This window comes from Delphinapterus leucas, chromosome 6 (assembly GCF_059928025.1).
Source record: "Delphinapterus leucas isolate spDelLeu-1000000601 "Yukka" chromosome 6, BTC_Dleu_Yukka2, whole genome shotgun sequence".
Classification (NCBI taxonomy): Eukaryota; Metazoa; Chordata; class Mammalia; order Artiodactyla; family Monodontidae; genus Delphinapterus; species Delphinapterus leucas.
The window spans coordinates 42644360-42660122 of NC_143134.1; the positions used below are offsets into that span (position 1 = coordinate 42644360).

The window sequence follows — 15763 nt, forward strand, 5'->3', positions numbered from 1 at the left end:
CGAAGTGGAATCTCGTTGTGGTTTTGATTTTCATTTCCATAATGACTAATGGTGTTGAACACCTTTTCATGTGCTTATTGCCCATTTGTATATCTTCTTTGGAGAAATGTCTTTTCAAGTTCTTTGTCTACTTTTTAATTGGGTTGTCTCTTTGTTGTTGAGTTGTGGGAATTCATTATGTATTCTGGACATTAAACTTCATCAGATACATGACTTCCAAATATTTTTTTCCATTCTGTAGATTATCTTTACATTTTCTTTTTTTAAAAAAAATGTATTTATTTATTTATTTTTGGCTGTGTTAGGTCTTCGTTTCTGTGCGAGGGCTTTCTCTAGTTGTGGTGAGCGGGGGCCACTCTTCATCGTGGTGCACGGGCCTCTCACTCTCATGGCCTCTCCTGTTGCGGAGCACAGGCTCCAGACGCGCAGGCTCAGTAGTTGTGGCTCACGGGCCCAGTTGCTCTGCAGCATGTGGGATCTTCCCAGACCAGGGCTCGAACCCATGTCCCCTGCATTGGCAGGCAGATTCTCAACCAGAGAAGCCCTTTACATTTTCTTGATAATATTCTTTGATGCACCAAAGTTTTACATTTTTTACGAAGTTCCAGTTTATCTATTTTTCCTTTTGTTGCTTGTGCTTTTAGTATCATATCTAAGAATCCGTTGCCAAATCTAAGGTCATAAGGATTTACCCCTATATTTTCTTCTGGAATTTTATGGTTTTAGCTCTTATATTTAGGTTCCTGGTCCACTTTGAGTTAATTTTTGTATATGGTGTGAGGTAGGGGTCCATCTTCATTCTTTTGCATGTGGAAATCCAGTTGTTCCAGCACCATCTATTGAAAAGACTATTCTTTCCCTGTTTAATGGACTTGGTACCCTTGTCAAAAATCAGTTGGCTGTAGATTTATGGATTTATTTCTAAACTTTCAGTTCTATTCCATTTGTCTATACGTCTATCCTTGTGCAAATACACACTGTTTTGATTACAGTAGCTTTGCAGTAGATTTTGGGAAGTAAGTCCTCCAACTTTGTACTTTTTCAGGATTGTTTTGGCTATTTGAGGACTCTTGAAATTCCACATGAATTTAAGGGTCAGCTTTTCCATTTCTGCAAAAAAGGCCATTGGAATTTTTTTTTTAATGCTTTAATTGTGTTTAATGCATGGTTCTTTTTTTTTTTACAGCAGCACTCAGCAAATTTTTATTTTCAAATTATTCCTTTTACGACGATCTGTTCTTGGGTTTTTCTCTGTAGATCCACTTTTTAAAAATTTGTTTATTTTCTTTATTTTTTTGGCTGCATCTGGCCTTAGTTGAGGCATGCAGGATCTTTCGTTGTGGTGCAGGCTCTTTGTTGTGGCACAGTGGCTTCTTTCTAGTTGTGGTATGTGGGCTTCTCTCTAGTTGTGGCATGCAGGTTTTCTCTCTAGTTGTGGTGCGTGGGCTCCAGGGTGCGTGGGCTCTGTAGTATGCAGCACACAGGCTCTCTCATTGAGGCGCGCAAGCTCAGTAGTTGTGGTGCGTGGGCTTAGTTGCCCTGCGGCATGTGGGATCTTAGTTCCCTGACCAGGGATTGAACGCAAGTCCCCTGCATTGGAAAGCAGATTCTTTACCACTGGACCACCAGGGAAGTCCCAGCCATTGGATTTTTTTTTTTTTTTTTTTTTTTTTGCGGTACACAGGCCTTTCACTGTTGTGGCCTCTCCCGTTGCGGAGCACAGGCTCCGGATGCGCAGGCTCAGTGGCCATGGCTCACAGGCCCAGCCGCTCCGTGGCATGTGGGATCCGCCCAGACTGGGGCACGAACCCGTGTCCCCCGCATTGGCAGGCGGACTCTCAACCACTGCGCCACCAGGGAAGCCCGCGGCCATTGGACTTTTGATATGGATTGTGTTGACTATGTAGATCTCTTAGTGTAGTATTGGCATCATGACAATATTAAGTTTTCCTGTCCATGAGGATGGGGCATCTTTTCATTTATTTAAATCTTCTTTAATTTCTTTCAGAATGTTTTATAATTTTTAGTGTACTAGTCTTTTACCTCCTTGGTTAAATTTATTCCCAGATATTTTATTATTTTAGATGTTATTATAAATGGAATTGCTTTCTTAATTTCCTTGAGTTACTCATTCTAAATAATAATGGTAATAATCATTATTATAGCAGTAAATAATATTTATTATTTGTCTTCAGTCAGTACTGTGCTAAGCACTTATGTGCTTTATCTCATTTGTCTTTTTCTCTTCCTGTATTTTCATCTTTTCCTTTTCTCCTAGATTCTTTCTTTAAACATCTTAGACTTTTCTCATCCTAAAATTATTCTCCTTCAACTTTATACTTCTCTCTCTCACTTCTCCCCTTTTTAACCAAACTTCTTGGAAAAGTTTACTATATTTGATTCTGTTTCCTTTCCTTTCATTTGTTCTCTTCTCCTCTCCAGTCTGGTTTCTGGGTCTTGGCTGTACCGTTCACTTCAAAGCTCTTGAGAAGTTCACTAGTGCTCTCTCTGTCACACCTCAGCTGCATCCACCATAGTTCACCACTCCCTCCATCTTGAAATATTTCCCCCTTTGCCTTTGTGAAATTATACTCACCTTGTTTTTTCTTCTCTGATTGCTTGTTCTTTGTCTTTGCTAGCTTATCCTACACTATCATTTCCTACTTATGGAAATTACTCAGGGCTCTAGCCTATGCCCTCGTATCTTCCATACTCTGTCCTGGGTGACCTCTCACCTTGTCTTTTTCCATGACTGCAGTTTAACTCTGACAACTCCCAGATTTAATCCTTAGTACCAGATTTGCCATTTGAGCTCTGGATTCATATATCCAGCCATTGACATCTTTATTAGGTTGTCTTATAGATGAATCCCCTTACCTACCTCGCCACGATTCCTCCTCCCTGCTCCCTTCATGGGGGAGAAAATATAGTTTTCCAGTGTACTTTCCATGACATTTCAATGTATTCAGTTGGGTAAGCTAGAAATTTAGCAGTCATCCTTGACTCTGTCCTCTTCCTCATTACGCATATCCAATGAATCACAAAGCCCTATAAATTGAGTCTTCTAAATATCTTGAATCTGTTCAATTCTCATTTCACTGACAACAGCCTAGTCTGTTCGTTCCTGTCCTTCCTCCAGTGTGAGGATCAGGCCTGCCTGTCAGTCCTGTGGTCTTTGGGTCTCAGCTTCTCATCTCTCATGAACGCTGGCTTAAAGCAACAAGACATAGCACTCTCTAAATCTATGTTTAGGGAAAAGAAAAATACTTTTGAGCAGAATGCATAGTCTGCTGAAATGCAACTCTGCCTGTAACTTAAAGTTTTTACATTCTTATCTAGGGTAATTTTGTTCCTTCTCTCATTCTAGGGAAATATGACCCATTTAAGGGGAGAATGAGTATTCCAGAAAAAGGAACAGTCTGCCCCAAAGATATATTGAAGTTTCTACTACTTCATGCAAAAACAAAGCCTGCTCAGAGTCCTAAGGGATATCTTGTCTTCTGTTTGGAGCTAACTGTCTAACATTCCATTTTTCACTTGACTAAACCATTTCCAGAGAATACTATGACTTCTGCATAGGTTCTCCATGTTCTTCTGCATAGGTTCTTCAGTTCTTAACTGAAGACTATGGATGAGCTATAAAGGAAAGGTATGGGAACCCCTGAAATGTGACCTGGGCTTTTTACTTCTCTAAGCACCAATTTCCTCATCTATAAAATGGGATTTATAATGGTATCTGTTCCATAGGGTTATTGTGAGGATTAAATGGGATAATTAAATAGATGTAAAAAGCGTAGCACAGTACCTGGTAGACAGTTATTTTACTATTATAATAGAGATTACAATATAAGGTAAAGGTAATAATGTCTAGAGCAACATGCAAAAGAGGGGATTAGACCACCTGCAGTACACTTTCAAAGCATTTGTAGAAGAATAGGAATAGTAGGCAGTCAGCTCCAGTATAAGGTGCCTTTATTTCAGCATCCTGAAGTTGCTGTGACTGTGACAGGGGCTAAATTATAACTGAACTAGAGCTAGGGAAGCATGAAAAATTAATTGGTAGTAAATATAACAGGGTCCAAATGCACTCATAATTCAACTCAAGTGGGCATAGAAAATTTCTTTATCTAGTCTATAACAGACCTGTGTTCCTTATGACACCCCTCCCACCCTGCTCTGCCCAAACCATGTCACGAGAATTTCTGGAAATATCATGGGAACTAACCAAATAACCAGTCTGTCCAAACCTTATTCTGATAGTTTAAACATTTCCTTCAAATAATTCTCAGTTCTCTTGAATAAGAATATTCAGTCTCTTGGCCTCTTCCTCCCCATGATTCTCAAAGATAGAGTCTGGTATATGTGGTGTTCTGGTGTGTAGCTTTATTGCATCACATGGTGTTGAGGGGGAAGGGACTTTCTGAGTTTCATTTGGTCCTTGGATGTGACTGGCTGGAATCTGCTCTCTCTTGTTCACCTTTCCCTGCTGGCACTTGATGTGAAGCCAGTATAATTCATAGATTGGTCTCACTTTCAGCTTAGAGCCTGGAGGTGCTTTGGCTTCATCTCATCTCCTAATGGCATTATAAATCCCTGTTGAGACTATTAGATCTTCCATCTAGCTTGCTAGCCCAGTGGCCTGTCCTCACCTTCAGTTTTGGGGTCAATTCCCCACAATAACTGACCCCTATTTGTTCTCAACTCAGGATCCTCATCATCTGAGGCCAAGGAGTCCAATTAGTCTCTGTTTCCTGATCGTACTTCTCTGTTCTTTCAGCAAGACTGGGCAGATCCATGTGTGTGTGAGGCCTCTGCGCTGCAGTCCTCATTTTCTCCGTCTGCTCTCAGTGATACCTTTATTTATCATCCCCTTCCTGGGCCAAAACTCAGAGAGAAGAAAATTGGGACACACATCTTTTTTACTGTCTCTTTTCTCCTTTCTGCCATTTCCAGGGCTGGAAAATGGTAGACTTCCCTTTTACTTCCTTTTTATCAGTACTTCTGAAATTACCTGTGGAAAAGATACAAGTTTCATTTTATTATTAATTTGTCACAGCCCAATACCTTTGTAAAACAAGAACTAGTAGAAAAATGAAATAAAAACTAAAATATACAAGTCTATCTTTTAATTATTAGATTCAACAGACATAAAATTATTCTGTTAAATTTTTGTAAAAGGTTCTAAACACTTACTTTTAATTTCTGTACTTATCCATCATGGACCAGTAAGAAATAGCAGTGTGGACCAGTTCACTTTGAGTTCATGGCCTCCTTCCTGATTCCTGCTAAGCTTTGGTGGTGGATGGCAACATCGTCTCTAAACCCCAGTAGAACACAAGGGCCCGCTTGACTTGACTCTTAAGATGTGAATGGAAACTAAAGGAATTTGGAAAATACTCTTCAGAGGACCATGATCAATCTTGAAAGACTATTTTCATGCTGCAAAATCTGATTTTTGAATGCTGGAAACTGAATATAACTTTTCTTTTTACATTTCTCCTGTGATAAATTCTAATATCCCCATTGCAGATGGGTGCCTTGGGTGGACTAACAGAAGGTAATGAACTCAGAAAGGCAGAAGAAAAGAGCAGATTTATAATTTTCATACTCTTATCCCTGTTATGCAAATTTGTAACACTGGCAAAGAATGAAAAAAAATACCTAGTTTTTCTAGTAAATCCTGATTTTTACTGTGAGATTTTATTGCTTGAATGAGGGGCTAACATTATTTTCTTCTTAAATGGACCTTCATCTACTCGTTTTCTTTCTTTTTGCAACTAAGAAAGTAAATGTTAAAATGATTATCTGCATAAATATTTAATGATGACCATGTAGTAAAAACAATAAGGTGTTTTCAATTCCTGTTATCTATAGGAACTACAGTTAAAAACAGAACAGCGAGAAGGTCTAAAACTGAAAGCTGAGGACCTTGATGCATTTAAGATGAAAAGGAGAAAAGGTTCGTTTGGAAGTATAGACCAACTCCAGGTTTGTCGATTCTATTTAGTGTTTCCTGGTTTCTCTTCAATTTGATGATTGTCTAAGTAGGGGTAAAAAGTGGTGGACTCTGAATAAAATCTTAAAACACTAGACTTTGCCACTCAAGTACAAAATTTCTAATATTTCTTCTGAATTTTTTGTGTTATTAAAAAATTAATTTCCCATCCGGAAATGTGCTGTATTCTTATTTCAGTAGAAATGGGTTTATCTGAATGTTGTGGAATGTAAACATGAAAACTAGATTGTATTTATTCCCATGTCAAGACTGGTTTAGTCACCTGGAAACATACATTTCTAAAGATAAGAGATCTCTACTCAAGCACAACCAAATCGTATATGCACCATATATAATATATTAAAAAGCTATTGTTTTAGTGCCACATTTAAAAAATGAAATCCATAGATTAATATCAAAGTTCAAAGAAACAAAATTTTAATTTTATATAAATTAGAAATGGCAGTTCTAAAAGTCTTAAAGATTACTGTGCTTAAAACTGTAATTACCCTCAAATGCAAATACATCACCTTAATTCTGAAAAATTTATTTGCCCTCTCTTCTTAAACCTTATATATTTTAATAGTAAAATTTAGGACATGAATGTATTCTCAGTTATTTTACTAGTGTATTTTAGAAATTAGTTGAAGAGCTCTCTCTCTGACGTGCTTGGTAATATTTCTGGGTGGAAGGGTATGTGGGGGAGTAGGTGAGGTAGGAATGCATAGAATAGTTAGACCTGCTTTTCAAAATGTTAAGGATCTAAATTTTAAATGAATACAATAATAGATTCCCACAGCTTGCACTGATTATGTCGGGTTAAAAATAATAATAAAACAAACAAACAAAAACCTTCATGCTTTTTAATGTTGTAAAACAACATTTTCCAGAATTTGACTCTAAACAAGAACGAGATTATATATTAATCAATATGACTATCCAAAGACCTTTTAATAGGACATGGATTTGATATGAAGCTCTCTTATAAGAAGAGAGTATTTAAAATTGGAACTGTGTGGTAGGAATATTTATTATAAGAAAAGACAAAATAAGAAATTTTCAGAAAACTTACTAAGATACAGTGAATTACACAAATCATACCCTTTATTATATCAAATGCAGAAAAATCCATTCATTTATTATTATTTCCCTAAAAAAACCTGTATTATGTTAGCAGACTCCTACCCATTCTTCAAAGCACAGCTAAAATATTGCCTACTCTGTGAGGCTGGCACTGACATTTCTTCCATTTCTCAGACAGAAGCGATCCCTCCTTCCATTTTTGTATACATAGTACCTAGGAGTTTGCTGTATACAACATTTATTATCAACCATCATAATTTTTTGGTTTCTTTCCTGTTGGAATGGAGCTTACAGAATATCTGTTATTCATCTTTCAAACCCCACTCACAGTCAAGAAATGTTTGTAGAATATGTTTTAAGTTAATTGCTAGTCTTCATAGGGTCTCATATATGGAGTTTCTAAGGTATAGCTGGATATAACAAAACTAAAGTATTTCTGTAGTTGCTCTGGGATATGCTTCCTGTTCCTAATAATTGTAGAGCTGCTATTTTAGGCCTCAATATTATTTAGATGTGCTGTTGCTTTTAGGACCATACTATCTAGGTCTGGATGGAAAACTACATAGCTCTGGACCTGCTTTGCCTTGGCCACTTTGCTCTCTTTTTCTCATGCATATTCACTGTCTTAATATAGATTTCTAGGGACAGTTTTTATCAAGTTTGAGAAGAACTGGAAAATAGTTCTATATTGATTTGTTTTCTTATTATTTATTATTTAGGTGGCATTGCTTCATTACTATGTCCCAGTGCAGATGGGCACTTGGTAGAGTTCATCTTGGACAGTCATTCCATTCACATTTTTGTTTGTACTTATCTCTGGGTATCCTTAACTGAAGAGAATACTGAGATGTTTGTTTTGGAAATCTTTACAGCTCAATTTATTTTATTTTGTAATTATTTGATGTTGACAGGCTGCAATGCAGAGTGGATTTCCATGCTCCATTATCTATGTCTTCCACAATGCGTATTCATTTATTCACCTCATTAGTTGATTGATTGAATCAAGAATTCATTTAACATTTTATTGAAAGCCAATCATGGGCCAGGCAGTAGAGCAGGCACTGGGGCTAGAGAGGCAAAAAGCACTATCACTGCAATCAGTCAAGGAGCTCAAGTAGGGGAGAAAGACTATAGAACAATCAGTAGTATTAGTGCTGTGAGAGAGGTGTGCACCTCTGTAACAGAGAAGATTTCCAGCATGTTCTCAGAACTAACTCTCAATATAAAGAAAACTATCAGCCTGAAAAATCTCAGACTCAAAACATATTTGTGGAATAAATTTTAATTCCTTATAAAACAACACAGAAAGATGTTAGCTTAGAACCACTTATTTCTTGACAGTTTTGGACAGACACTATTTTACTATTCTCACTGTTCATTTAAGGTATTCCAGATAGTTTTTAAATGTTCATTTAAGGTGTTTTAGTCAATCTGAAGCTATATTATTACCATATAAATTTTATGGTAAAGAAAAACAAATTATAACATTTCTTTGGAATTTTTATGTAGAAATTGGATGAGCAAAAGAAATGGTTAGATGAAGAAGTAGAGAAAGTTCTGAACCAACGCCAAGAATTAGAGGAGCTGGAAGAAGACTTAAAGAAACGGGAGGCCATAGTTTGTAAGAAGGAGGCCCTGTTACAGGAGAAGAGCCATCTGGAAAATAAGAAGTTACGATCTAGTCAGGTATTCTATTTAATATGCTCTTTGATTCTGGTTGTAAGCCTTATAAACTGGATTTATTTTTCTCTATGAAGTAAATCATACCACTGTAAAGTTAGAAACCAACAGAAAACTTTTCTGGTTTTCAGTGTATTTCGCTTATTAGTGCTTATTTAATGACTATCACTAAAATCTATTTTGAAGTAAAATGTTCAATGTTCTACCAAGTATGATTTACTTATTATTAACTTTTGGGGGGTATTTTAAAAATTGTAGTATATTATACATAACATAAAATTTACCATTGTGACCATTTTAAAGTGTACAGTTCAGCGGCATTAATTACATTTACAGTGTGGCACAACCATCACTGTTGTCTATTTCCAAACTTTTTATTGCCTCAAACAGAAACTCTAACCATTAAGCAATAATTCACCATTTCCCCTGGCAGCCTCTATTATTAACCTTAGTGGATATTTTATTTATTTATTTATTTATTTTGCGGTACACGGGCCTCTCACTGTTGTGGCCTCTCCCGTTGTGGAGCACAGGCTCCAGACGCGCAGGCTCAGCGGCCATGGCTCACGGGCCTAGCTGCTCCGCGGCATGTGGGATCTTCCCGGACCGGGGCATGAACCTGTGTCCCCTGCATTGGCAGGAGGACTGTCAACCACTGTGCCACCAGGGAAGCCCCCTTAGTGGATATTTTAAAAATAAATTGTACCATTTGATGCTGTAGAGTGAACATTGATAATTTGGAAGAATAGACTTGAAAACGATCTATCACTTACTACTCACAGTTAGGGGTTTGCAGGTTTCCTATAAAAGAAAGAAGATTTTGTATAATGAAGATTTGTTTATTTTTCTAATTATAAAGACAAGGGAGACTTCCCTGGTGGCACAGTGGTTAAGAATCCACCTGCCAATGCAGGGGACATGGGTTCAATCCCTGGTCTGGGAAGATCCCACATGCCTCAAGCAGCTAAGCCCGTGCACCACAACTACTGAGCCTGTGCTCTAGAGCCCGTGAGCCACAACTACTGAGCCCACGTGCCACAACTACTGAAGCCCGCGCATCTAGAGCCCGTGCTCCGCAACAAGAGAAGCCACCGCAATGAGAAGCCCGCACACTGCAACGAAGAGTAGCCTCCACTCGCTGCAACTAAAGAAAGCCCATGCACAACAATGAAGACCCAATGCAGCCAAAAAATATTTTTTTAATGAATAAATAAATAAAGTTTAAAAAAAAAAAAAAAGACAAGGGTATCTTTATAAAAAATTTTGTTGTAGGACTTGGGTTCTCTGAGCCAGTCAAAGAAGTGGTTTTATGAAGGACTTCACCTCAATTTCAGGGTTTTGTTTGTTTGTTTGTTTTTTTACTTTTTTTTGGTACGCGGGCCTCTCACTGTTGTGGCCTCTCCCATTGCGGAGCACAGGCTCCGGACGCGCAGGCTCAGCGGCCATGGCTCACGGGCCGAGCTGCTCCGTGGCATGTGGGATCCTCCTGGACCGGGGCACGAACCCATGTCCCCTGCATCGACAGGCGGACTCTCAACCACTGTGCCACCAGGGAAGCCCAATTTCAGGTTTTGAAAAAGGAATGATTGTGGAGGAAGTAGAAGGACCCAGGAGAAGCTTTTTTGGATATATGTATATATATATTAGATATTGTAGCAGTAGCAACAATAGCATCTAAAAATGAAGCTAGCTTGCCCCAGACTTGACAGAGACTGTCTACGCAAACCTTTGCCTCCAGCTGGCCTTGAGTCTGGGGTCAGTCTATAATATTGAGTCATGGAACAGAGAGATCAGTGACCTGCCCTTTATTAAACCTGCCTGTCATCCAGCATCTAGACCACTGGGATCTGAGGTGATGGTGACATGTTCTTAACTTCTCCACCTCAGTATAGCAGGTGGACAGGCATGGGGACCTGCACTTAACCTCTGCTGTGTCCTCTGTTCCCCAAACATGTTGAAATAGCTTTTAGCAGCAGGCTGTTGGACATTGGGGTAGGGGCAGCCCCTCCAACCAGCCTAGTTGCTGGTGCTACATCCAGGTAGCTTGTTTACATTGGCTGTCAGGGTCAGGTTTTAAAAGCTGCGACCCCCGAAAAAGACCCATGTAAATGACAGCAAAGGAGGTTAACAAATTAACGTATCAAGTGAATAAATAGAAGAAAATACCTGGGACCTTTACGGTATGTTCTGTATCACAAAAGAAAAAAGAGGAAAAAAATAAAAAAGGAATAAGAAGGAGACTCTTATTTCTGAAATACATTTACTTCATGATACAGGGAGAAAAAAGAAAAGAAAATAGCGGTTTTCTAGTTTCAACAAGATGTGGTATTTAGGAAGTCAGAACATACTGAGGTAAGCAGAGAGTGCAAATAAAGGAAACCCACAGGAAATCATAGCAAAATTGATTCTTTGAAGATTGTTTTAATAAAACAGAAGAGAAACTTGAGACATATTTCTGGGTTCCTTTTAAAACAAAAGTCATAAGAATATTACATATTTTTTCAGTATTTAAGAAATACCATAAGATGCGATCATATGCATTTCAGACAAGAAACATGATATAAAAAAGCCTATATTCATAACATATAGAGATTTAACTCAAAATGAATCAAAGACCTAGATGTAAGTGCTAAAACTATAAAAGTCTTAGAAGAAAACATAGGTATAACTCTTTGTGACCTTGGGTTAAGCAATGGTTTCTTGGATATTTCACCTAAAGCACAAGCAACAAAAGAAACATTAGATAAATTGGACTTCATCAAAATTTAAAATGTTTGTGATGCAAAGGACGTTATCCAGAAAGTGAAAAGATAACCCACAGAATGGGAGAAGATATTTGCAAATCATATGTCTGATAAAGGACTTGTATCTAGAATAGATAAAAAACTCTAACAACTCAATAATAAAAAGACAACCCAATTAAAAAATGGGCAAAGGATATAATAGAAATTTCTTCAAAGAAGTTATACAAATGTCCAATAAGCACATGAAAAGATGCTTAACATCATTAGCTGTCAGGTAAATGCAAACTAAAATTTAAATGAGATACTGCTTCACACCCACTAGGATGGCTATAATCAGAAAAATAGATAATAAGTGTTAGTGAGGATATGAAGGAATTGGAACTCTCACACACTGCTGGTGGGATTGTAAAATGGTGCAGTTGCTTTGGATAACTATCTTGTAGTTCCTCAAAAGGTTAAACATAGAATTACCAAATGACCTAGCAATTCCACTCCTAGGTGTATATCCAAGACAAGTGAAGACATACGTGCACAGAAAAACTTGTACATGAATGTTCATAACAGCATTATTCATAATAGTCAAAAAATGAAAACAACCCAAATGTCCTTCATTTGGGACAATATATAAATGAAATAATGGGATATTATTCAGCAATAGAAAGGAATGAAGCACTGATACATTCTACAACATGGTTGAACCCTGAAAACGTTATGTTAAGTGAAAGAAGCCAGTCACAGTAGGCAGTTCCATAGAGACAGAAAGTAGAATACTGGTTACTTAGGACTGGGTGGGGGCTTGGTGAGGAAATGGAATGACTGCTAGTGGGCGTGGGGTTTCTTTTTTGGGGCTGATGAAATGTTCTAATATTGATTCTGGTGATGGTTGCACAACTTTGAGAATATACTAAAAACCATCTAATTATACACTTTAAATAGGTGAATTGTATGGTACGTGAGCTATATTTTAGTAAAGCTATTACTCAAAAAAACTATAAACCCATAAAGGGAAAAAACAGTAGGGGAGACAACAGAGGACAAAAGGTTACCAAAAAATGTAAGATGGAAAGCAGATAGATAAGTGGTTACTGACTTAGCAGAACAGAAGAAGCTGAAATCCAAATGTCTAGAAGAGGGACATCAATGAGAGCCAAGCCTTTAACTTTAGCTTTTTTTTTTTAAATAACAGCTTTATGAGATATAATTCACATAAACATGAAAAAGACTCAGAAATGAAGGGACCATGATTTTTAGATGGCAGGAGTGAGGCCTAAGGATGAAAACAGGGCATAGTCGGGAAAGCATCCTTTTCTGATTCTGGGACTAGATGATTTATTTTCTGAAGATTGAACCAGGTACAGCAGAGGGCCGGGGTAAGTCAAAATAAACAGGGAATGAATGAAAGTCTGAATCCTGAGATATCCATTTCCTAACCCCTACTTGGATCCCAAAATGCTGGCAGCCAGACTTACACTTCCCAGCAGGAGATTGGTGGATTTTTCTGAAACAGTCCCAGAAAAAAAGACCTTAAAAAATTTACATTTGGGAGCCCCCAACTAAGTGGCCAGATCCCAGATATATCCTATTGTGACACATCTTGCTCACAACAGTTTATCAGGATTTTAATACCTGACTCTTAAGTATGACGTATATTTCAGGAATGCTACTAACATTAGGGACAGAGGCCAAAACAAAAGGAAAATAAAAAAAGAAGCTCAGATCTATCAAATTAGAGATAGAGCAAGGAGCTAAAAAAACTTCTTAAAAAACCTTAGTATCTTCAAGGTGGCAAAAGATGATACTCTATCCATAAAGCAAGAGTTGCAGGCTATAAAAAACATGAAAGAACTTTTGGAAATTAAAAGGATTGGACGATAATGTTAAGGAAGTATCTCAGAAAGTAAATAAAAAGATAAATAGAAATTAGGAGGAATAAAATTTAATTGGCAGGTAAACCCACAAAGTCCATCATCCAAGTAACAGGAATTCCAGAAAGATACAACAGAGAAAACAGGAGAAGAGGAAATTATCAAAGACATAATACAAAAAAATTTGTCAGCACTGAAGATATAAGACTCTGGGTTGAAATAGCTTATCAAAGGCACAGCAAAGAGTACTAAAAGCATATCATTGTGAAGTTTTGAGTACACGAGGGGAAAAAATATATCCTGAAAGCTTCCAGATAGAAGACTAGTCACTTGAAAATCTTGAGAGTCAGAATGGCATTAGACTTCTCAACCCTCTTCATTAGAAGTTAGAAGACCTGAAGCAGTCTTAAAACTCATAAGGAAAATGGTTTCCAAACAAGCATTCTCTTTTTAGCCTAACCATCAATCAAATGGGAAGATAGAATAAGGACATTTTCCAGTGAAAAAATTATCTACTACCTAACCTGTCTCAGGAAACTGCTAAAGGATGTGCTCCTTAAAAGTGAGCATGCAAGCTATGATAAAGGAAGACTCAGGATCCTGCAAATGTGATCTAACTGGAAAATTTCAGGATAATACCAAAGGAAGTCCAGGAACAACCAGTCCAGTTTGGAGCAGGAGGATGGAGGCTCCAGGCAAAATGTTCATGTATTCAGAAAATCATGTGAACTGACCATTGGTTTATCTAAAAACTGTAATACAACTTATGTTGGGAGAATAGAGGGAGGGGAAGTACAGAAAAGGAGGCATAGGAGTGCTAAATCCTTGTCTTCCGTAATAGATAATCAGCAGACAGTATCTAAAATTGGTAATGTTATTTAGGAACATGGACGTAAACACCAAAAGAAATAGCTTAAAAGGTTAAAGATGGTTGTTTCTAGGGAGCAGGACTCAGGGGAAAGGGTCAGGTAGGGGACTGCTTTTTAAAAACATTATTAAACCTTATGGCAGTATATACATATAATTACTTTGACGAAAAACTCTTTTTAAGATTATCTTAAATTGGTCATAATGAAGATCACCGTAAATCTAACTGGCCATAATTTTGACCGGAATGAAATAAGAATAGAAACAAATTGTATGTTTAAATAACAACAAACCAAATGTCAACCTCTAGGAAATGTTAGCATAATTAATTCTACTATGTAACAGGCCAAGAAAGAAAAGTTTAATTTGGAAAATAATACAAAAGAAAAATACTGCCTCTCAAACCTGTGTTGTATAGTCTGGTTTGGCCAAGCAATACTTAGTAATAAATTCAGTGTTTGAAAAATCTCCACTTTTTTAAAAAAGGCATTCAACTTAAGATTTTAGAAAATGAAGCTCCCCAGTCCCCCAAAAAACTCCATGGGAGAAAACAATAATGTAAAAGCTAAAAATATGTTCACTTAGTAATTTTCTATGTGTTTTTCCTAATTTATTTACAGCCTGGATTTCTAATAACTGGTCTTGGGGTGTCTGGTTGATTGTCTTTTTAGGCTTTAAACACAGATAGTTTGAAAATATCAACTCGCCTGAGCTTGTTGGACCAAGAGTTGTCTGAAAAGAATGTGCAGCTCCAGAACAGCACAGCTGAGGAGAAAATAAAGATTTCAGAACAAGTTCAAGCCCTCCAGAAAGAAAAGGATCAGCTACAGAGAAGAAGAAACAGCGTGGATGAGAAACTTAAAAATGGTAGTGTGTTATCACCTGAAGTAAGTCAGTATGCTTTGGAACTAGAAGTACTGTATGATGGATCACTTGGATGATTTCCTCCATTTTTGTTACTTAAACATAAAAATGACAAATCTGGTCAACTTTGTTTCCTTGAGACTTTTGTCAGATGTAATGAGTCTGCCTGTCACCTGTTTGGTGCCATGAGGCATGCTTGACTAGAAACTGTGATGTCCTATCGTAGAGGTCCATGAACGTGGCCCCTTCCAGGCATTGCCAGGGACTGGGAGACTAACGTTTCTTTTGAGTATGGTCTTTCTCAGCTGGGGTTTCTCATCTGAAATCACAGAACAAAGAAAAAGATTTGAGGGACACTTTTTTTCATTTCTTCCAAAGAGGGCACCTGTCTTCTCTCTATGTATCTTTCTTGAATGATACTTGGTAATTCATCACATATGACAGATGTCTAGGGCATTAAGGGTTAATTCTTTCAGAAAGTATGGGAGCATGTTCCACTCTAAGTCCTAGCCAAGTAGATGCATAAAACTCAAACCCCAATAAAAACACCTTTAGGGGCTTCCCTGGTGGCGCAGTGGTTGAGAGTCCACCTGCCGATGCAGGGGGACACGGGTTCGTGCCCTGGTCCGGGAGAATCCCACATGCCGCAGAGCGGCTGAGCCTGT

At 37.7% G+C, this 15763-nt stretch overlaps 1 protein-coding gene across 1 annotated transcript in view; it reads left to right on the forward strand.

The window, feature by feature from the left end:
• KIF27 (kinesin family member 27) overlaps positions 1–15763 on the forward strand; it is a 91845-nt gene that overhangs the window by 47882 nt on the left and 28200 nt on the right. Inside the window, exons 13-15 of the mRNA XM_089913058.1 lie at positions 5875–5988; positions 8588–8764; positions 14906–15121. Coding sequence (XP_089769184.1) covers positions 5875–5988; positions 8588–8764; positions 14906–15121 — 507 coding nt within the window. The remainder of the gene's footprint in view (positions 1–5874; positions 5989–8587; positions 8765–14905; positions 15122–15763) is intronic.